The sequence below is a fragment of the Nannospalax galili genome, unplaced genomic scaffold (genome assembly GCF_000622305.1).
Source record: "Nannospalax galili isolate Female #2095 unplaced genomic scaffold, S.galili_v1.0 scaffold3332, whole genome shotgun sequence".
In the NCBI taxonomy this organism is placed as follows: Eukaryota; Metazoa; Chordata; class Mammalia; order Rodentia; family Spalacidae; genus Nannospalax; species Nannospalax galili.
In genome coordinates this window covers 43,128-65,571 of record NW_008331158.1, presented here as the reverse complement: position 1 = coordinate 65,571, position 22,444 = coordinate 43,128, and the positions used below count along the sequence as shown (strand labels likewise).

At 44.3% G+C, this 22,444-nt stretch overlaps 1 protein-coding gene across 2 annotated transcripts in view; it reads left to right on the top strand.

Annotated features, from left to right (window-relative positions):
* The window catches only part of Zkscan1 (zinc finger with KRAB and SCAN domains 1), a 26,662-nt gene extending 4,489 nt beyond the window's left edge, over nucleotides 1-22,173 (top strand). The window contains exons 2-6 of one of the 2 annotated variants that reach the window (XM_029558842.1): nucleotides 5,573-6,094; nucleotides 7,129-7,279; nucleotides 12,599-12,690; nucleotides 12,978-13,104; nucleotides 16,154-22,173. In XM_029558842.1, the coding sequence (XP_029414702.1) occupies nucleotides 5,672-6,094; nucleotides 7,129-7,279; nucleotides 12,599-12,690; nucleotides 12,978-13,104; nucleotides 16,154-17,049 (1,689 nt within the window). In that variant the 5' untranslated portion in view covers nucleotides 5,573-5,671 and the 3' untranslated portion in view covers nucleotides 17,050-22,173. The remainder of the gene's footprint in view (nucleotides 1-5,572; nucleotides 6,095-7,128; nucleotides 7,280-12,598; nucleotides 12,691-12,977; nucleotides 13,105-16,153) is intronic. The other variant, XM_008823539.2, reaches the window with a different exon arrangement.
* Nucleotides 22,174-22,444: the final 271 nt, after the last annotated feature.

Here is a 22,444-nt window from a genome sequence, read left to right as displayed (position 1 = left end):
ACCACCATACCTGGCTTTTTTTTCTTTTTTTTTTTTTTTGAGACAAGGTCTACTAAGTTGTACATTCTGGCCTTGAAAACTCTTTAGTCCAGACAAGTCGTGAACTTGAACTTGCTATCCTCCTTCCTCAGCTCCCCAAGTAACTGTGCTTGCAGGCCCGCACCAATAGGTCTGCTTTGCATCAAGCATTTTTCTTTTAAGAAATGTTTGGAAAAATAAATAAAAGAAAATGTTTGGCTGGAGTTGTAGCTCAAGGGTAGACCACATGCCCAGCATGCACCAGGCCCTGAGCTTGAGCCCCAGCACTGCAGAGATGGCGAAGTGGAAAAGTGGTGCACACACATGAGGGCCTGAGGTCAGAGCCTGTGCTTCTTAGCGTTTGTCAGCTTGACTCAAACTAGAGACACCAGAGAAGAGGGAGCTGCAGTTGAGGCATTACGTCAGACTGGCCTATGAGCATGGTGATTACTGCTAAGTGGTAGGAAGGCCCAGCCCACTGTGGGTGCTACCATCCCCAGGCAGGTGGGTCTGGGCTGTATAAGTAGCTCAGCTAGCCAGTAAACAGCACTCCTCCATGGTCTCTGCTTCAGCTTCTGCCTCCAGTTCCTGTCCTGGCTTCCCTCAGTGATGAACTGTCACTTGGAAATGTAATATGCAATAAACCCTTTCCTCCCCAAGTTGTTTTTGATCAGAGTATTTTACCACAGCAACAGAAACCAGATCCCCAGAACCCATGTAAAAAGCCAGGTAAGGGGCTGGAGCGATAGCTCAGCGGTTAAGAACACTGGTTGTTCTGGCAGAAGACCCGGGTTTGAATCCCAGCACCCACATGGCAGCTAACAACTGTTCGTAACTCCAGTCCCAGAGGATCTGACAGCCTCTTCTGACCTCTGTGGGCATTGCATGACACAGGTGCACTTACCTATGTGCAGGCAATACACACATACACATAAAATAAAAATGAAAAGAAAAAAAAAATTTTTTAAAAGCCAGGTAAGGTGGCATGCACCTATAATCTCAGCCCTCAAGAGACAGAGCATTCCCAGAACAAACTGGCCTGCTAGTTGAGCTGAGTCATCAAACTGTGGGTTCAGAGATCCTGCCTCGGTAAATAAAGTGGAGAGGGATTGAAGAAGACAACCTCTAGCCTCTACACACAGGCACACACATATACATGTCCCTACATGCACACCACATACACATACCAGAAAATAAAACCACAAATAAAGAGAACTTGCACTGAGATGTGGTAGCCTTAATTTCAAGTCCTGACTCTAACATTTAATTGCTCTGAGAGCTCGAGTAAGTTATTTAATGTCTGTTTCATCATTACAAAGCCTCATGATAATTACAGCTACTGCTTAAGATTGTGGCTGTGTGGTCAAGTGCTGAGTCTAATATTTGGCACCTGTAAATGTTGACTGTTACTGTTACACCTTCTAGCAGATTCTTGAGCAGTAATGGGCAAGTGGCATTTTTAGCTTAGCTTTGCAAGATAAGTAGGATTTGAAGAGGCTGAGGGATTAAGGAAAAGATGGCCGTTATACTAGTGGGCACTTGCGGGGGCTATTACTCATTTTGCTGGATGGAGAGGATATTTGGAGTGGGAGGGTTGATGGGAAGTGAAGCCTGAGGAAAAGTAGAAACACTGTAGCCAACTGACTGAGAGGCTGGAGAATTTTAGGGAAAATTATATAAGAATAAGGTAGCTGGTGAATTGTGGGTAGGAGGGACATGAAGGTGGGGTGCATCAGCCAGGGGCAAGTGGATCGAACTATAAATACTAACAAGGAAGTACCTCACTCAGGGAGCTGGGGCTGTAGCTCAGTTGATAGAGTGCCAGCACCACACAGACCAGGTATGGCGGGTGCACACATGTGATCTCAGAACTTGGAAGTGGAAGCAGGAAGGTCAGAGAAGTTCAGAGTCATCCTCAACTGCCTCATGAGTTTGAGGCTAGCCTGGCTACATGAGGCCCCTCTCAAAAACCCCCCAAAAGAATTGCTTCACCGGTACTTGGAGACTCAGTAAATATGAAGAGGGAGGAGTTAAAGAGGGTGAGCTGTTAAGCCTGAGTGGTTGAGATGCGTGCAGAATAGAGTCTCCTCACTGTTACTAGCTGAGATGAATGGAGAGGGGCTCTTTCCTTCCGAACAGTTTGACAGTTAAATTGCTGGGTTCTGTACTCAATAATGTAAAGACAAAATTCCTTGTCTCGTTTAAGCTAGGGTATCAGATGACATTGTGCATCTTAAAGGGGGGGTAAAAAAATTGACATTAGGCTCAGCGGTTAAGAACACTGTTCTTGCAGAAGACCTGGGTTTGAATCCCAGCACCCATATGGCAGCTAACAACTGTCCGTAACTCCAGTCCCAGGGGATCTGACAGCCTTTTCTGACCTCCTTGGGTACTGCACGACACAGGTGCATTTACCTACATGCAGGCCATACACGCATACATATAAAATAAAAATAATACATTTTTTTTAATTGACAATAGAATTGATATTGTGGAATATGGCTCACAGCGAAGGAGTGAAGGCTTTTGCTCAAGGCTCTTGCTTGGGGTCCGTAGAGCCTGAAATAAAAGGGGTTTACTGCTAAAAGTGACCAAGTACAACTGGAATAGCAGAGTGGAGTGTGTCCTGAAAATGGAGACCATTGAATGTAGAATTGGTGTCGGAGGTTCACTGATGGTAATCGAGAGGGAAGAAGGGCCAGAAGCGTTCTTCAGCAGTGCTACCTTGACCTTGCTGTGTCATGGGTATCGGGATGGAGAGAAATCAGAGCTGAACTGGAGTCCCCAAAAGCAAAACAGACCAGGGAGACTACCATGTGTTCCTGTCAAGACAGCCATCTGGGTTTGCTGATAGGACCCATCTAGTAAAGGGACTTAACCAAGCTAAGTGGACCTGAGTTCGATCCAGGACCCACGTGAAAGAAGAGAACTGACTCTTGAGTTATCTTCTGACCTCCACACATGTACCATGATGCATGTGCATGCGTGCACGTATACACACACACACACACACACACACACACACACACACACAAATGGTAAAATCAGCCACCCAGCCAGCCATAGTGGCTCACTCCTTTAATCCCAGCACTCCAGTGGCAAAGACAGGCAGATCTCTGTACGTTCAAGGCCAGCCTGGTCTACATAATGAATTCCAGGCCAGCTGGAGCTACAGGGAGACCCTGTCTCAAAAAAAAAAAAGCCACCTATAAAAATTAAATGTTGTGTTCTGTTCTCTTGGTATTTTATATGATACTGTGTTTCTGAAATATAATTTTTATGTTGCTATGTGTAAATAATTCCATTTTACCAAAGTGGCTTACAAGTTATTTTTTGGTTTTGTTTTTCTGAGAGTCATAATTATAAATGCTTTCCTAGTTTAAAACTCTTGGCTTGAGCTGGGGATACAGCTCAGCAGTAGAGTACTTTCCTAGCATGTACAAGGCCCTGCGTTTAGTCCCCAGCACTGCAAAAAAATAAAATAAAGCTCTTGGTTTGATACAGTGTTTGTGTGATCTCTTTCTAAAACTTCCACTTAATGCTTAGTGGTTTGGTATTTTGGGTTTTGTTTGGTTTTTGCTTTATTTTGTTTCTAATTTTTTAAAAATTTATTTATGTGTGTGTGTTTCTGTGTGTGTACCACATACATGCAGAAGCCAGAGGAGTCACACATCAGATTCCTGAAGCTGGAGTTAAAGGTGGTTATAAGCCTCCAACATGGGTGCTGGGAACCAAATTCAGGTCCTCTGGAAGAGCAGCAAATGCTCTTAACTGCTGAGCGATCTCTCCAGACCCCAAACTAACCAATTTTAATACTTAAATTCTGAGGCAGTGAGATGGCTCAGGAGCAGATGAAGGGCTTACCACCAAGCCTGATGGCCTGAGTTCAATCCCAGTAACCCACACTGTGGAAGAAGAGAACCAGTTCTTGGAGGCCGCCCTTTGACCCTGAATGAGTGTACACACATACACAAAATGTAATGAAAATAAAAAATTAAGTTGCATTGAAATTCTAGTTCCAAGTTTTGGTTGGATTTTAAGATTTTATTTATTTGTGTATTAGGGAATATGGTCACGTGCGTATGGGTGCATGCCAAGCCCAGCTTTAACACACGTGCTGGGGCCTGAACTCAAGTTCTTAGGATTACACAGCAAGCGCTCTCAACCACTGAGCCATCCCTTCAGCCCCATAGTTCCAAGTTTTTAAGGAATGTACATATTAAGGGTGTTTTCCACAATACTTGATAATCTTTTTTTGTGGTTAGAATTACATAACAGTGAAACACTTCATACATCTGTTTTCATAATTGCTATTTCCTTGGGCTTTTGTTTTTCTTTTGGCAGTGCCTTGGCAAAGCTTCCCTCCTGCCCAAGCATTCCCGTGTGCGATCCCCCCTCACACACTTTCTTTGAGCCACCTGCTTTCTCACTGATGACATTTGTCTAGGTCAACATTTGTTTTAGCCTCTTGGTGTGGCTGAGGCTTTGCTCTTGTCAGGAGCTGCAGCTGTGCAGTCTTGTTCCCTTGTTTTTACATCTTAAATCCTCTGGTTGTAGTGTCTAAGAATCTTTTAAAGTGGCCAGTCTCCTTATGAAGATGAGGTTGAGTAAAGCCAGGTAGAATAATCCATTCCTTCACATGCCATAGCTCAGGTTAACCAAGGCACAGGATCCAAAACTGAACAAGCAAGGGAAGGAGGGGCTCTTCCCTCAGGATGTAAGGTGCCCTTTGATAACTCGACAGGCCACTGATACCTTCCTGGTAGGTTAAAATATGGCTTTCTCTCACTTGTTTTGTTTTTTTAGTTTAACTTTTGTTGTCGTTTGGTTTTGAGACAGCATCTCCTATAGCCCAGGCTGGCTTGAAACTCACACTGTAGTCAAGGCTGGCCTTAAACTCCCGATCTTGTTGCCTCTGCTTCCCAAGTGCAGGGATTATAGGCTTGTACCACACCTGCCTTTTCTGTCATTTTTCTTTTTTTAAATAGGGGCTGAAGAGATGGCTCAGTGGTTAAGAGCACTGGCTGCTCTTGCAGAAGACCTGGGTTCAGTTCCCAAGGCCAGCTGGGGCTACAGGGAAATCCTATCTTTAAAAAAAGACCAAATAAAAAGATTTATTGGGCTGAAACTGTAACTCAGTTGGCCATGTGCTTGCCTAGCATGCACGAAGCCCGGGTTCAATCCCCACTACCACATTAACTGAGTATAGTGACACGTTTCTAATCTCAGCACTTGGGAGGTGGAGGCAAGAGGATCAGGAGTTCAAGGTCTTCCTCAGCTACATAGCAAGGAGTTTGAGGCCAGCTTGGACTACATGAGACCTTGTGTCAAATATATATATAGCCTGCATGTATATATGTGTGCCATGTATGTGCAGTACTTGTGGATGCCAGAAGAGGGCATCGAACCCCACAAGCAGTTGTGAGCCACTATGTGGGTGCTGGAAACAGAACCCTGGTCCTCTGCAAGAGCAGCCAGTGCTCTTAACCTCTGAGACCTCTCTCCAGCCCCTAGGTCACTTTTTATAAAGGTACTTACCATTTTTTTCCCCCAGTATTTCAGAAGTAGTGTGGAAACCGTAGAAAACAACTTGCAGGACACAAAGGCCAGCACAGACCCTGTTTGCACCCAGCCGGTTCCCCAAACCTGAACAATGACAGCCGAGTCGAGGGAAGCCACGGGTCTGTCCTCTCAGGCTTCACAGGAAAAGGATGGGATCGTCATCGTAAAGGTGGAAGAGGAAGATGAGGAAGATCACATGTGGGGGCAAGACTCCAGCCTACAGGAGATGCCTCCTCCCGATCCAGAGGTTTTCCGCCAGCGCTTCAGACGTTTCTGTTACCAGAACACTTTTGGGCCTCGAGAGGCTCTGAGTCGCCTGAAGGAACTTTGTCATCAGTGGCTGCGGCCAGAAGTCAACACCAAGGAGCAGATCCTGGAGCTGCTGGTTCTAGAGCAGTTTCTGTCCATCCTGCCCAAGGAGCTGCAAGTCTGGCTGCAGGAATACCGGCCCGACAGTGGGGAGGAGGCTGTGACCCTTTTGGAGGATTTGGAGCTTGATCTGTCAGGACAGCAGGTAAAAAGATGTGGCACCTCTTGTGTGTGAGAGGGCTTGGGCTCTGGATCTATCTCAGCAGGTGTTAGGAGATTTTGGAATATTTCCTCTACCTGCTCTCCTGGGCTGTTGCAGAGTTCTAGGGGCTGAGAGTGTAACTCAGAGAACATGCACTTGGTATTTATAAAGTTCTGGGTTCAGTGACCAGCTTTAAAAAATATGTATTCTGGGGCTGGAGAGACAGCTCAGCGGTTAAGACCACTGGCTGCTCTTGCAGAGGGACCAGGTTAATAAATACAATTTTTTTTTTTTTTTCGGTCATTTTGAGACAGGGTCTCCCTGTAGCCCCAGCTGTCCTGGAACTCACTGTGTAGACCAAGCTGGCCTTGAACTCAGAGATCTGCCTGCCTCTGCCTCGCAAGTGCTGGGATTAAAGGCATGAGTCACCATGCCTGGCATAAATACAATTTTTTTTTTTTTAAATGTATTCTGGCTGCTCATCCTGGCCACACTTGCAATATTTTAATTCCTATTTTTCCTAAAATGATTCACTATTAACCCCAGCACTCAGTAGCAGAAGCAGTTGGATCTCTGTGAGCTGGAGGCCAACCTGGTGTACCCAGCAAGTTCCAGGCCAGCTGGAGAGATACAGGGAGACCCTGTCTCAAAACAAACAAAAACCTGATTTACTGGGCCAGGCATAGTTATGTATGCCTGTAATCCTAGCATTCAGGAGGATTATAAATTCAAGCCAGCTGGGCTCCATAGTAAGACCTTATCTTTATTTTTTATTATTTTTATGTGTACATGTGTATTGCCTGCATGTGTGTACAAGTGTACCCGTTTCATACAATCCCCGAGGAAGACAGGAGACATTGGATCCTGTGGAACTGGAGTTATGGACACTTTGTTAGCTGCCATGTGGGTGCTGGGAATCGAACCCAGGTCTTCTGCAAGAACAGCCTGTGCTCTTAACTGCTAAGCCATCTCTCCAGCCCCAAGACCCTATCTTTTTTAAAAAAAAATTTTTACCCAAAGTCCATGGTCTCTTTCAGGTACCAGGTCAAGTTCATGGGCCTGAGATGCTCGCCAGGGGGGTGGTGCCTCTGGATCCAGTTCATGAGTCCTCGAGCTTTGACCGTCATGAAGCCACCCAGTCTCATTTCAAACATTCATCTCGGAAACCTCGCCTCCTGCAGTCCCGAGGTGAGAAGCTGTGTTCATGTGGGGAAAAGAAGAAGTAAATGATGTGGTTGGGATATAGCTCAGTTGGTAGAATGCCCACCTAGCATGTGTGAAGTGCTGGGTCCCATCTGACACTGCATAAAACCAGGCATGGTTGACCATGCCTTTAGTCCCAGCACTCAGGAGGCAGAGGCAGGCAGATCTCTGTGAGTTCAAGGCCAGCTACATAGTGAGTTCCAGGCTAGCTGGGGCTACAGGGAGACCCTGTCTCAAAAATGCCCAAAAAAAAACCAAGCATGGTGCACATCTGTCATCCCAGCACTTAGGAGGTGAAGACAGGAAGATAGGAAGTTCAAGGTGATCCTCAGCTACACAGGAAGTTTCAGGTCAGCCTGGGCTACACGAGACCCTGCCTTAAAAGAAACTGGGGTAATAACTGATCCAGAATGGGGGGGGGGGAGTAACCTAAAGACAGAGGTGCCTCCCTCCATGTTAACAGCTATCTATGATAAAGAAGCGAGTTTGTGTCATTACTATGTGTGATAGTCATTATAATGGAGCTCACAGACCAATCTCAGGAGCTATGTTGTTACTGAGGGGGCAGGTGAACCTGTACTGCATTCAGTGAACATTGCAGTGTCTGTTGAACTGCTGGTGTTCCAGATGTCTGTCAGACTTCTGACTGGAGAGTATTCACACAGTCGGTTTTATTATTTCCAGCCCGAGTTGTTTGTTTTCTGACAAGAACTTGCTCTGCAGCCCAGGCTAGCCTCAAACTCACAGTCCTCCTGTCTCAGCCACACAAGTGCTTGGATTTAGGTATATACCACCATGCCTGGCTTCCAGCCTAGGTATCTGAAACGCTTTACTATCTCTGAAATAATTTTTGGAAGAGTCATAAATCTTTCTAAAGACCCATTTTATTTAAATGTATAAAATACTTTATAACATTACTCTTTTCTAGGCTTTTTTTTTTTTTTTTTTTTTTGGCCTTTTTGAGACAGGGTCTCTCTGTAGCCCAAGCTGACCTAGAACTCACTGTGTAGACCAGGCTGGTCTGGAACTCACAGAGCTCAGCCTGCCTCTGCCTCCCAGAGTGTTGGGATTAAAGGCATACCTGGCTCATATAATATTACTCTTTTCTAGGCTATTTTTAAAATTTTCAAACAAATAGAAAAGAATGGGAACAATTTTCTTTTTGATTAAGGAAATGAGAAAATATCAATTCCAGGTTATATAAATAAAAATCACTTTCATTTAAGACTACTGATGAACCTGAACCTGACAAAAGGAACCTTTTTTTTTTGGTCTTTTTGAAAGAGAGTCTCTCTTGGGCTGGAGAGATGGCTCAGTGGTTAAACACTGGTTGTTCTTGCAAAAGACCTGGGTTTGAATCCCAGCACCCACATAGCAGCTAATAACTGGCTGAAACTCCAGTCCCAGGGGATCCGACAGCCTCTTCTGACCTCCGCAGGCATTGCACAATATGGGTGCACTTACTTACATCCAGGCAATACACGCATACACATGAAATTTAAAAATAAAATTTTAAAAAAGAAAGAGAATCTCTCTAGTGCCAACTGGGACTTGCTCCACCTGCCTCTGCCTCTTGACTGCTGGGACTAAAGGGGTGCACCAGCAGTGCAGCGTTGCTATATTTTCTATTTCTAGAATTTCCATTTGATGCTATCTTTGTGCAAATTACCCGTCTGTATTAGTCACTTTCCTGTTGCTGTGATAGAAACACTGACCAAAGCAATTTATAGAAGGAAGAATTTATTTGAGCTTACGGTTCCAGGGGAATTACAGTCCATCATGGCAGGGAGGCATGGTGGCTGGAGGTGGCTGGAGCAAGAGCAGCAAATGCTAAGCTCTCACATCATCACGCAGGCACAGGAAGCAAGAGGACTGGAGATCTGGCAAGGCTTTAGAACTCTGTAAGCCCACCCCCAGTGATGTGCTTCCTCCAGGATAGCCACACCTTCTAAAACCTCCCAAAACAGTGCCATCATCTGGGGACAAAACATCCAAACACTTGGAGCCTATGGGAGACATTTTCATTCAGACCACCACACTGTCCAATCAGGAAGACTACCTCATATTAATGTTTTATTGAAAGATGGTGTGGTTCTTTGAATGAGAAATATCCCCATAGGTGCATGTGTTTGAACACCTGTTCCCCAGTTAGGGAGGTTATAGGATGTTTAGGAGATGGAGACTTTCCTGGAGGAAGTATGTCACTGGGGTATGGCTTTGAGTATTTATAGCCTTGCCCCACTTCCTGTTCTTTCTCTCTGCTTGTGTGTGCAGATGAAATGTGATTAACCAACTTGCTGCCTACTATGCTATGTCTTCCCCACCAATATGGATTCTCCCTCTGGAACCATAAGCAAAAATAAACTCTTCCTGCAAAAGAATAAAAATTTTAATTGAGCTGGGTGTGGTGGCATATGCCTTTAAGCCCAGCACTTGCAAAGCAGAGACAGGTGGATCTCTGTGAGTTCAAGGCCAGCCTGGTCTACGTACGGAGTTCCAGTCTATCCAGGGCTACCTAGTAAGACCCATCTCAAAAGATAGATAAATAAGGGGCTAGAGGGATGGCTCAGTGGTTAAGAGCACTGACTACTCTTGCAGAGGACCGAGGTTTGAATCCTAGAACCCATATGATAACTAACAACCATTGATAACTCCAGTTCCAGGGGATCCAACGCCCTCTTCTGTCCTCCACAGGCATTTCGAGACACAGATGCACTTGTATACATGCAGGTATAAAACTCATACACATAAAATAAATTTTTCTTAAATATAAATAAATAAATCCATTTCATTTGGTTCATTTTTTTTCCTCAAAGGGAAATAGATAAAAGTTTAAAATAAACTTTATCAAAGTTTAAAATAAAAAGTGCATAGAATGTCAGTAAAAACGGTTGCCAAAAGTGTAATTGTTGGGAACTGGAGAGGTGGCTCAGCATTTAAAAAAGAGTTGCTGGTCTTCCAAAAGACCCAAGTTTGGTCGCCAGCACCCATGTCAGAGGCACAACTGCCTGTAACTCCAGCTATAGGAGATCTGCTTTCTTCTATCCTCCCAGAGCACCTGCATGCCATGTGCACAACACATACACGCACATAAATAAAAATATATCTTTTTAAGTTTGTTACATTGCCAGGCGTGGTGGTGCTTGGCTTTAAACCTAGCACTCAGGAGGCAGAAGCAGACAGATCCTTTGTGAGTTTGAGGCCAGCCTGGTCTGCATAGTCAGTTAGAGCAAGACTCTGCCTCAAAACACCAAAACAGAAGTATGTTTCAGAAGGGTTCATCCCAGCACATTCTTCACTAGTGTGTGTTGTGGGGTCATCTAGGGAGGAACAATAGATGACAGAGCTTCGGGGAGCCTTCTCTCTTGCACATCTGGGAAGAGAGCAGGCACCTGCAGCTACTGGTGTTTAACTCTACTTCTGCTGATGCCTATTTGGGGCAGAGGTCGCAGAGGGTGTCGTTAGGAGACTGGAGAGGGTGTTTATGCTCTAAGCACCTGACTATCACTTCAAGTAGCTAGGGAAAACAGTTTTAGAGACCTCATGCCCAGAGTTACTGTTTAGTAAATTGTTCTGAATGAACTGAGACAAGCGCATTTGTCCTCAATTTCCTCTTTATCTTGTTCATCTCCTGGTTTTCTAACTCTGAGAAGGCTAAAGTAGTAGGTTTTTTGCGGGGGGCCACCCTGTAGGGGACCTTGCCCCATAACGGTGAGACCAGAAAGCACAGAGTGAAGACTCTGGGGGCTTGCCTGTCTAGCAACAAGTCCACTTCATTGAAAGTCCAAGAGGTTTTTATACAGAGAAGGAACTAGTGGTCACGTATAGCTTTGCAGTTGCGTACAAAGCATCAGAACATTTTTAGATGAAAAACAGGAATGGGAACTTTTGGCTGGTACAAGCTAAGACAATTACATAGTAGGATGTTTAGATCTTACTCAGGGTTATTGTGTATGTGTGGTGATTTATTGATCAAGATGTTTACTCTTACTCAGGGTTATTGTGTATGTGTGGTGATTTATTGATCAAGATGTTTACTCTTACTCAGGGTTATTGTGTATGTGTGGTGATTTATTGATCAAGATGTTTACTCTCTCAGGACAGGGAAGTTAAGATGCCTTTCTTAGAACGAGGAACACAGTCAGCCTTTTTGATCTGGCCAACTTCCTCTACTAATGCAGCCGTTCCACATGTCAGGGTCCTGAGACACCTGTGTTCAGGGTCTCACCCATAAGCAGAGGTTATGGTTTGATCTCCAGATCTCAGGTTTTACTCATTTAAGGGCAGGTCATACTAATCTCCAACAGTTTTTTGTCTTTCTGTGTATTTTGACTCAGTCTAGTAATTTAGTTTGAGATTTGTTCTGTGATGCCTTTGCAGCTTAGTCCCATCATCTGTCTGCCAGCAACATTTCCAGATCTCATACTGCTTGGCAACCAAAGGGGAATTAGAAAACTTAAATTTTTTGATTCTCATTATCCACTGTATGCAGTTGATGTGATCCATATATGTTACAACTGCTTTGTATTATGTGTGTGGACCCATATCGTCATACATTTTTGTACGTGTCTTATCAATATTTGAACCATGTATGCATTTTTATCAAACAATTACCTATTGTGACCAGTGAGAGAGAAAAATAGAGGGACAAAATGACAAAGACAGACCTAGAAGAAGGAAGCCCCTCCTCCCTTCCCTGCTTAGTAGTCCTGTGACCTTAATAAAGCTGTGTTGTGTTGTTCTCCAGTATAGGCATAAATACAGTCTAGTGCCCTGTGCTGTTCCTTGTGCTGGAGGAAAATACAAGCCAGGTTTGAAGACTAGGCTGAGGAGTACTGGTCCTGGAGTTGAGAACAGGAACCTGGTTCTAGACTGGATCCAGTGTATGCAGTTGATGTGATCTGTGTGCGAAGTTACAGCTGCTTTGTATTATGTGTGTGGGCCCATATCATACATTTGTATGTGTCTCATCAATATTTGAGAACAAAATGCAAAGACGGACCTTCTGTTCTAAACAGAGTGACATTAGATAGTCATTTACCTCTCAAGACCTTCTTTTCCCTTTTAATGTTCAGACTTGGTGATTTTAAGGACTCTTTGATGAACTCCATGTGGATCTCACTTAAAAGTAGTGGTCTTGGTTTGGAAACTGAGGTCTTGTTTCCTCTCGTCTGTGTTCTGTGTCCCTGGTAGTTGGACATCAAACAGTTGGATATGCCTGTGTAGGAGGGACAGTACTGGGCCTCTTCATGAGGGAGACTCAGAGAAGAGCCATTTTACTCACAGCCCCTTTCTCCTCCTCAGCTTTCCCTGCTACCCATGTTCCTGCCCCTCATCACGAGGGGAGTCCCAGAGACCAGGCGATGGCATCTGCACTATTGACAGCAGATTCCCAGGTGAGCTGTGGGCCCCTCTCCCTTCCTGAGACCCTGTTTCTGCCCCTTTCTGGAGCAGGCCTCTGCCAAACCACTTGTTCTTGGCATCCTGCCCACAGTAAAACCCCACTCCTCTCAACATAAGTGCCCTTCTACCACAAGCCCTTCAGTTCACTAGGCTCTGGTCACGTGTTCTCTCCTAGTGTCCCATAGCCCTGCCATCACCTCTGTCCCTGACTGCAGGTTTGGGCAGTAGGACTGTCCCTGATGTTACAGGGAGCTGAGTGTGGCATCTCCTGTTATTTCAGGCAATGGTGAAGATCGAGGACATGGCCGTGTCCCTCATCCTGGAGGAATGGGGATGTCAGAACCTGGCTCGGAGAAATCTCAATAGGGACAGCAGGCAGGAGAATATGGGGAATGTGTTTTCCCAGGGTAAGGCTGATGCAGAGTTCTTGTCTGCTGAAATTGTTTTGCCTCTGTGTTGGTTAGTAAGGGAAAACGTTTATTCATTGGATCCCAAAAGCATGGTACTACAACTCCCTAGTTCTCAGCAGGTTTGACCTCCAGGTAGTTTTGGCTGCTTGAAATCAGAAATAAACTCTCATTCTCTGAGTCGTACTTCCTCAACCACTCAGTTACCTGGGAGGATTCTGCTCCACCACCATGGGTTATATTTGCCAATGTCAAGGGAGATCCTTTTCCTGGTAGAGGCGGCCAGGCAAACTCATCATCATGTAACTTTAGGCCATTGTTTACCATACTCCTGAACCTACCAAGGCATCCATCCTCCTTGGATATTTGTTTTCCTCCATCTAATGTGAGACTGTTCAGTAGACACTGTGATTCTGTAGCTTTGCATTGGCCCTCCCTTAGGATCAGGTTCCCAGATTCCAAGACTAGTACGATCTATTGTGAAGAGCTCTGGGTGTTGAGAGTGTAATCACAATTAAGTTCTGAGGTATTGGCTAGATAAGACAAAATTACCCACCCAGCTGGCAAATTTTGGTGTTAGTCTCTCCTAGATCTTAAGCCCTATCCACCAGGAAGCCCACAGATGTGTACAGTGATAAGGAAGTTTGTAGCAAGAACTCCACCTTCGGAGAGTGAGCAAAGAGTGGGTGTGGAGAAAGGATGCTAAGGAGCTCAAGTTCAGCTTAGAAGCAGCTACAAAGGGGGATTATAATTTTTAGGTACTTGCACTGTTACTCACTGCAGTAACTTTCAAAAATAATAGGAACTCTTGGGGACTGTGCAGCTAATCGGGGACCTTTGCTTGGAATTCTAAAGTAAAGCGGCTTCTTCTCTGCAGTTGGTTCAGGGTTTGTGTTGATTTCATCAGTGAAGTCAGAGATTAGATGATACCAGCTCCTCTAGTTTTTTATTCAGGGGCCTGTTGGGATTGTGCAGATCTTCTTAGATGGGTTTCTTTTTTAGAATTTATTTTTATTTTATGTGTATGAGTGTTTTGCCTGCATCTATGTAAGTGCACCAGTGTTGTGCAGTGCCCACATAGGCCATAAGAGGGCATTGGATCCCCTGGAGGTGGAGTTAGGGCAGGTACTAGGTGCCATGTGGGTGCTGAGACCTAAACCCAGGTCCTCTGCAAGAGCAGCTAGTACTCTGAGCCATCTCTGCCGCCCTTGAAAGGGCTAAGTAAATAGAGTAGAAACACTTGGGATTTTTCCTAGCAAATGGACATAAAATTGTACATGTCTGTCAGTCAGTTTTCTTTTTGGTTTTTTTGAAACAGTGTCTCCCTGTAGCACCAGCTGGCCTGGCACTCACTATGTAGACCAGGCTGGCTTCAATCTCACAGAGATCTGCCTACCTCTGCCTCCCAAGTGCTGGGACTAAAGACGTGCCCTATCACACCCAGCGTCATTTTTAATTTTTGTTTTTTAAAAATCAGTTATAACCATATACAATACTGTACAATAAAAATACATTGGTGCCGGGCGTGGTGGCACACGCCTTTAATTCCATCACTTGGGAGGCAGAGGCAGGCAGATCTTTGTGAGTTTGAGGCCAGCCTGGCCTACATAATGAGTTCCAGGACAGCGGGGGCTACAAGGAGACCCTGTCCCAAAAAAACAAAAAAAAAAAAAAAAAAAAAAAAAAAAAAATACACTGGTAGCTAAAATGTAGGAATTAGCACTATGCTATTAAAAAAAAAATGTTTTTTTTTAATGTGTGCTTGCAAGTATTGCCTGCCATGTAGGTAAGTGCACCTGTGTCATGCAATGCCCTCGGAGGTCAGAAGAGGCTGTAGGATCCCCTGGAACTGGAGTTACAGACAGTTGTTAGCTGCCATGTGGGTGCTGGAATTCAAACCCGGGTCTTCTGCAAGGACAACCAGTGATCTTAATCGCTGAGCCATCTCTCCAGCCCCCAAAATTTGTTTTCTGATATTGTCTCATTTCGTGGGCAGTCTCTGGAGTTGTTTTCTGTTTCTTTTCCTGTTCTTCTCAGTTGTCAGTTGAAGATTTGGTTCTGTTACCAGTGAATGCCCCAGCCAGCTCCTTCATCCCTTCTCTGTTACTTGAGCACAGGTGGCTCTGTGCTGTTCTTCCTGGTGGTGAAAGACTGTTTCATGTGTCGAAGGACCCGTAACCCACCAGATTTAGAGTGCCTTCTTACCTGTCACCTTGTTCATAAACTATGACAGCACTGGAGGAGTTTCTTCTCCTTTCTGCTAACACTGCTAACCATTTTTAGCAGTGCCTTGCTTGTCTCTTACTGGAGTTGGTTGTTAGCTGTCATGTGGATGCTGGGAACTGAACCTGAATTCTCCGCAGCAGCCAGTGCTCTTAACCACTGAGCCATCTCTACAACCCTTTATTTAGTTATTTTGAAATAAGGCCCTTGGCTAGCCTTGAGCTTGCTGTGTATTCTAGGGTTGGCCTCACTCACAGAGCTCTTTCTGCCTCTGCCTGTGCTTCTGCCTCCCAAGTGCTGGGATTAAAGGCATGAGCCACCACATTTTATCTCTGCTATAACTTTTTAAATATGTATTCTTTCAAATCAGTTATCAGGTGACTATATAATAGAATCAAGGCCCCTGAAGTCCCTTAATTCCTTATCCTTTCTTTTATTAACGGATTCTCTGCTCATTTCCCACTCTCCGTGTTTATTCACATCCTTTTCACTCTTTTTTCTTTGGAGATATACTCTCTCTCTGTAGCCCAGGCTGACCTGGCATTTGTGACCACCCTGCTTCAGCCTCCTGAGTGCTGGGATTCCAAGTGTGCACCACCACCCTGGCCTTGGTATTCTTTGCCCTTGCTCTTATTTCCCACCTCCATTCCAGCTCTGTTTTCCATTGTCACATGTTTTTTCCATTGTTTTTCTCTTTTATCCTTAATTAATGAAGTAATTTTCCCAGATATATGGAAGTGTCTTAGAAAATGTCACTTTATTAACCTCTGTATTCAAAAGGATAATTCAAAAGGTGATAATTTGTATTTTCTATTTATTATATCAGGTTCTGAAAAAAGGGACGGGAATGAGGAGTCAACTTCAAAAGCTGAAGTCACAGAAGATTCCACATCACATGGGGACACAGCAGGAAGATTCCAGAAAGAATTTGGAGAGAAACATGAACAACCGGGCAGAGCAGCTGAGAGGCAGCAAAGAAACCCTGAGGAGAAAACTGGCAAAGAGAAGAAGGATTCTGGACCAGCTGCAGCCAAGGAAAAAAAACCCACCACAGGCGAGAGAGGCCCAAGGGAGAAGGGCAAAGGTTTGGGAAGAAGCTTCAGTCTGAGTTCAAACTTTAGTAATGCCCCTGAAGAGGTTCCAACAGGAGCAAAGACTCACAGATGCGATGAATGTGGGAAATGCTTCACAAGAAGCTCCAGCCTTATCCGCCATAAAATCATCCACACTGGAGAAAAGCCCTATGAATGTAGTGAGTGTGGGAAAGCCTTCAGTCTCAATTCAAACCTTGTCCTGCATCAGCGAATCCACACAGGAGAGAAACCTCATGAATGTAACGAGTGTGGCAAAGCCTTCAGTCACAGCTCAAATCTCATCCTGCACCAGCGCATCCACTCTGGAGAGAAGCCCTACGAATGTAACGAGTGTGGGAAAGCCTTCAGCCAGAGCTCAGACCTCACAAAGCACCAGAGAATCCACACAGGGGAGAAGCCCTATGAATGTAGTGAGTGTGGAAAAGCTTTCAACCGAAACTCATACCTTATTTTGCATCGGAGAATTCACACCCGAGAAAAGCCCTACAAGTGCACTAAGTGTGGCAAGGCCTTCACCCGGAGCTCAACTCTCACACTGCACCACAGAATCCATGCCAGAGAGAGAGCCTCAGAGTACAGCCCAGCCTCCCTCGATGCATTTGGAGCATTCCTGAAAAGCTGTGTGTAAAGCAAAAGTGTTTCATCAAGCCGTTTCCCCTTTCTATTTCTAAAATTATGTCAAAGATGTGTGCCCATGGAAGGAAAAGTAATGCCCTCCACAAATTGATTTAGAAGTCACACTTAGGGATCCTTAGAGCTACATCAGCAGTGTTCTGCTGGCTTGTCATCTGTAGGCATGTAATTCTTCCACATAGCCTCTACAAGGGAAAGCTGGTCATACAGATAATCTTCAGGATATTTCCACACAAGATAAAAGCACACAAAATGTCAGGTTTTCCGGTAAAGAGGATACCTTTGAGGCACTGTCTGCAACCTCAGCATGTAGTTGTCAGATCAAAATTGACTCTGACTATGAAACTGAGATTAAGAAGGCACTTGCTGCAATAGGCGGTACTTAGCCAACCACTTAATTCTCAATGAAGAGGGACAGTTAGTACAAAAACTAGGGAGTGTTGCTTGAGCTAGTTATGTATTCAGGAGGTTGTATATCTGATCGCTGGTAGCCTACCAAAGCTATAGAAATCTAGAACTGTGCTGATTAGTACCAAACCAAAGATTTCTTTCTCTTCCTGAAAGAGAGGCTGTATGCAGCAGTCTGCACTTCCAAAGGACTATAACATGTGGATGGCTCTCTTCATCAGTGAGATTAGTTCTACTGAAATAGCAACAATTCAAAACACTTTTCTCCCTTTGTAGTCCCTAAAGCACTCCAGCGCTCCTAAATGCATTTCTCCACAAGTTAGCACTTGATTGTATACATCTTTAATCCTTCATCGTTCCATGTATGAAAAACTTCTGTCAAACAATCCCCCAAAAGAGAGGGAGAGATGCTTCAGTTGTCAAGGAATCATAGTTATGTTCCTGACAGCACAGCCCTGGACATAGTGCCAGGCACACAGGAGGCACTCCTTGTGACTGACTTCTAACAGGACTTTATTTAATAAAACCCTGAATTGTGAGTACCTGAAATACAGGACCTTCAGATCTATAGGGCATGCTAAACTTACTCTAGGGTTCATGTTATTTTTATCCTAAATGTAAACAAAAGCCTGGTTGGCTGCCTGCATAGACTCTTCAAACATGAACCACAGAATGTCAGAAATGACTCGTCATCAACTTAGAAAGAAAAATATATACACTGAAGGGGGTTTTTTTCTGTTTTGTTTTCTTTGTTTTTACGTCATTCCATGGCAAATCCCTTAGCCAGAATTCTTTACAGTCAGTTGCTGAACAGTGGTGTTTTAGGCACTTGCTGAATCATTTGAAACTTAGCTAATGTAGTTCAAAAGATGTGATTTTTATTTTTTACTGCTTCTTGGAAAAAGTTACTCGGAGCATTTTTCTCCACACTTGAGCAGAAACTGCAGAAGTATCACTGTTAGCCGACAGTCACCCAAAAGGTCCATCGTTGCTCTGGGAAGTCGACTGCCATGCCGTGCTGTAGGTGTTGTGTCATAGTATTTAATGGCACACAGTAGCTTTCTCCTTTCTCATTAAAGACTGATAATGAGGTTAGGGGACTGGTCTTTCATACCATCTCTGCAGGTAGCTCCCCAGAAGCTCCTGATGGAGACTGACACATACAGAAGACCCAGACGTCATGGACTACGTAGGTGTTTAGGGCTTGGCCCAAGACAGCTCTGTTCATGGAAGTGTTCAGATAGTCGTGGACAGCCCTGCAGAACCCTAGAAAAATAAGCTAAAGACAAACTTGAAGACTGTCAGCGTGAATACCCCACATACAGTTTGTGACTTCCCCTCAATAAACAACTAAAACCAGTTTGCACCAGTTGTTCACTGACCAACAGTGAAAGTCTATGAGACATCATAGCAAGTCTGAGGAGGTTGGGGCCTGAGTGGCCACTAGAATCCTGCACAACAGTCATTCTTCGGCCCCGCTTGGACTTTATTACTTGGACCAACCACACATTCCTGATGGCATCCAGTTTCCTCAGCATGGCCCAAGAGTATTTCTAGCCACTCAACTGCAGTCAACAAGCAGATATTCTGAAGGTTATACCTAATTCACTTTCTGGATTGAAGTAATTAGGTATTTTGGAGGTATAAATGTTTAAAGGATATTCCTAAAGGAATGAGTCATGGTTATGACTGTAGACAGTTGCTGGTGCTTTTGTGAGAACTTAGCCTACTGGAAAGCAACTGGAATGAGGTGCAGGCTCCAGGAGCCCATCCAAACACTTCCTCTGATCCCAAGAAAGAAAGAAATTGGTTCAGTTCCTCAGTGGCTGCTTGTGCACACAGCTGCATGCTGATGCGCTTCAGCCACCACTCTGGGCTTTGTTTTTAAATGAAAAGACAGACCTGAGTCTCCACACACCGTTTTGTTCCCGTTTTATTGGGGCATTGTACTGACTTTATCAGCTAGCCACTGTGGTGGCTTCAGATCTTCTGCAGACGCACTCCCAAAGGCAGCCTTTGAAGATGTGTTTTCCTCAGAAAACAAGCTATAGCTGGTCATTACAACCATTTATATTTGTATTCATTTTTCAGATGCTCAGCACACTGTCACTGGGTCATGGCCAGAAAGGCTGACACCTCATGTAGTGCTCAGGCTAGTCATTTAGAAGTTTTTAACCGGCTGACGTCTTAACACTCTTAAGTACTTCTAGTTAACCATTAGCATGCTACCCGACCTAATGGAACTTTTTTTTTGAAGATTTTTTTAAATGTACTTTAACCTTGTGACAAAGAGAAGTCCAGTTCTTCAGATTTGGGGAATTTCTTTGTACTGCAGCCTGGTAGGCAAGGCTAAGCACAGATGTGTGAGACAACTTGCTGTGTAAGGCACTTAATAGTAAAGGTGTAAACGTGAAACTGCTGAATGTGTGTAGAGACACTGACATGTCTGATATGTGGGACAATCCACACCTCATATATGTCAGAACACTTATCCAGAATGGCTCCTCTTTCTGAGTGTGATAAGTTTGGCAAAGCCTTGGCTCACACCTCAGCCCTTAGCATCAGAAAACTTATGCTGTAAATAAATATTAATATATGTGAGGAAACCTTTAATGTATAGCACTCGTTGCTTTGGACAGAAAATTCCCTTGGTATGTTCTGGAAACACTGCAGAGAAGGCTCAATCTTAACTCCAGAGGATCCAAAGAGAAAACAAGTGTGGGGAAATGCTAAAGAAATAGCGAAAATGTACAACTTCTTAAAAAAAATAGTTCATGTTGGGTACCTCTTAAATATTTTGTAAGGCCATAATGTCAGTGTGTCTTGTACCTCAACCCTCCTGTTACTCTGTATATTTCTTGTAAAGGTGTTTCAGTCTGTTTGACAGAACCCATCACTCAAAAGAGTCAAATTTTAGAGTTTTTAAGCATTTGGTGTGTGCCAGGCATGATGGTGCACGCCTTTAGTCCCAGCACTTGGGGAGGCAGAGGCAAGCCGATTTCTGTGAGTTCAAGGCCAGCCTGGTCTACATAGTGAGTTCCAGGACAGCTGGGGCTACCTCAGAAAAAAAAAAAAGAATTTGGTGTGGTTATAAACAACCAGTTCACAGAACTGAGGGTAGGGGAAAGGCTTTGTAGTTTGGTGCTTACTAAATAGAAAAGTTGGTGAGGAGAGGCAGGTTAACAGGATACTGAAGTGGAGTAACGTGTAAACACCTACCACCTCTGAGCTGCTGGGTCTCTATCAGGTGAAAGGAATGGATGGATTCTGAGCTTGGTGGTGGGAGGAGGGTCCTCTCCATTGTTAGTATATGGGGGGCACAATAAATGGAGCATAGGAAGTGGAACCACTTAACCTGCCCAGATTCCGTCCTATTTTCCCACTTAAGTCTTCTGTGCTTAGAGAAGTTGGGATGTAAACACCAGTAAGAGTGTTTCCCAGGAAACTCACAGGTCATGCACCAAGGCACCCAAGGATGGCTCAAGAAGCAGCAGGGCTCGCTTTGGCTTCACCCCTAGGTCCCATCCTTGCTCCCTCTTCTTCCTTCTTCTCTGGTGTATAATAACTAGGAGACACAGAATTTCCGTAGTTGTGATTATTTGATGATTGAAGTTTTTTATCCTAGAATCTGTCACCTTTATTTCTAACAGCTGATCTGTTTATCCAAAGGCAACTTAACCAGGTTCAAAGACTGATTTTTGTCATTTGGAGTGACGATATTGAAACACAACAGCAAACTTGTCAAAAGAACCCTATTTTCTGTACATCCCACTCTGAGTGGCTTCTCAGATAATTTATGAAGGAGGCTAGGAATGTGGCTCATTGGCAAAGTACCCTGCCTAGCATGCATGGAGCCCTAGGTTCTATCCCCAGCAATAATCAACTGGACACCATGGGGTATGCCCTAGGAGGTAGATGCAAGTAGATCAGGAGTTTAGGGTCATCCTCAGGTGCATAGTAAGCTTGAGGCCAGCCTGGGCTACATGAGACCCTATCTTGAAAAACAACGTATGTATATATTTATGAGAGACAGGCATGGTGGTGCAGGCCTTTAATCCCAGCACTCAGGAGGCTGAGGTAGGATGGTCGTAAGTTCACAGCCCCCTGGCCTATATGATAAAACCCTGTCCTGAAAATTTTTAGGAAGAGTGTTGGAATCCTCCCATTTAGGGAAACAGGTTTGCAAATTGAATGAAATGAAGAACCAGAAAGTCACGCTTGTGGTATAAATAGGTCACTTTGTAGAAGTTAGGGTAGATTTTTATTTCAACTACTACTGGAGATTTAATGAACATTATTGTTTGTAAAGTTTTCCTAATGTAGATCTAGGTTTTGTTTTTAGTGTGGACACACTACTGTACATTTAAAAGCAGTTACTTATTTTGCTATTGAGATTAATTTTTTTATTGTATCTGAAAATGAAATTATCTGTTTTGCTTTTCAAAGCTTTGTAAACAAACTTGAAGTTCTAGGGGAGGTAAGCCATCTCCAATCCTGCAGGTCAAACAAAACTGTGGGAAATCCTTCAACAGCCAATAATGCAGAATGTATTTAACATGAGAACTGAGTTTCCCACTGTCTGGTTCTGTTTCCTAGTGGACACCATCAATCTCATAGTTTTCTCTGTTATTCTAAACAGTGGAAAGGAGAGAGTGAACATTAGCTAAACCATGGTCCCAGAGGGAAAAATAAAAAAAATAAGTAAACCGTGGTCTGCTGTGGTTTGAACTTTTTCTTTTTTAAAACCTTGGAGATTGTCAGGCATGGTGGCACATGCCTTTAATCCCAGCACCTGGGAGGCAGAGGCAGGTGGATCTCTGAGTTCAAGGCCAGCCTGGTCTACATAACGGGTTCCAGGCCAGCTGGGGCAACGGGGAGCCCCTGTCTCAAAAAGTCCAAAAGAAGGGACTGGAGAGAGGGCTCAGCAGTTAAGAGCACTCAGTGCCCTTGTAAAGTACCCAGGTTCAATTTCCAGCACCCAC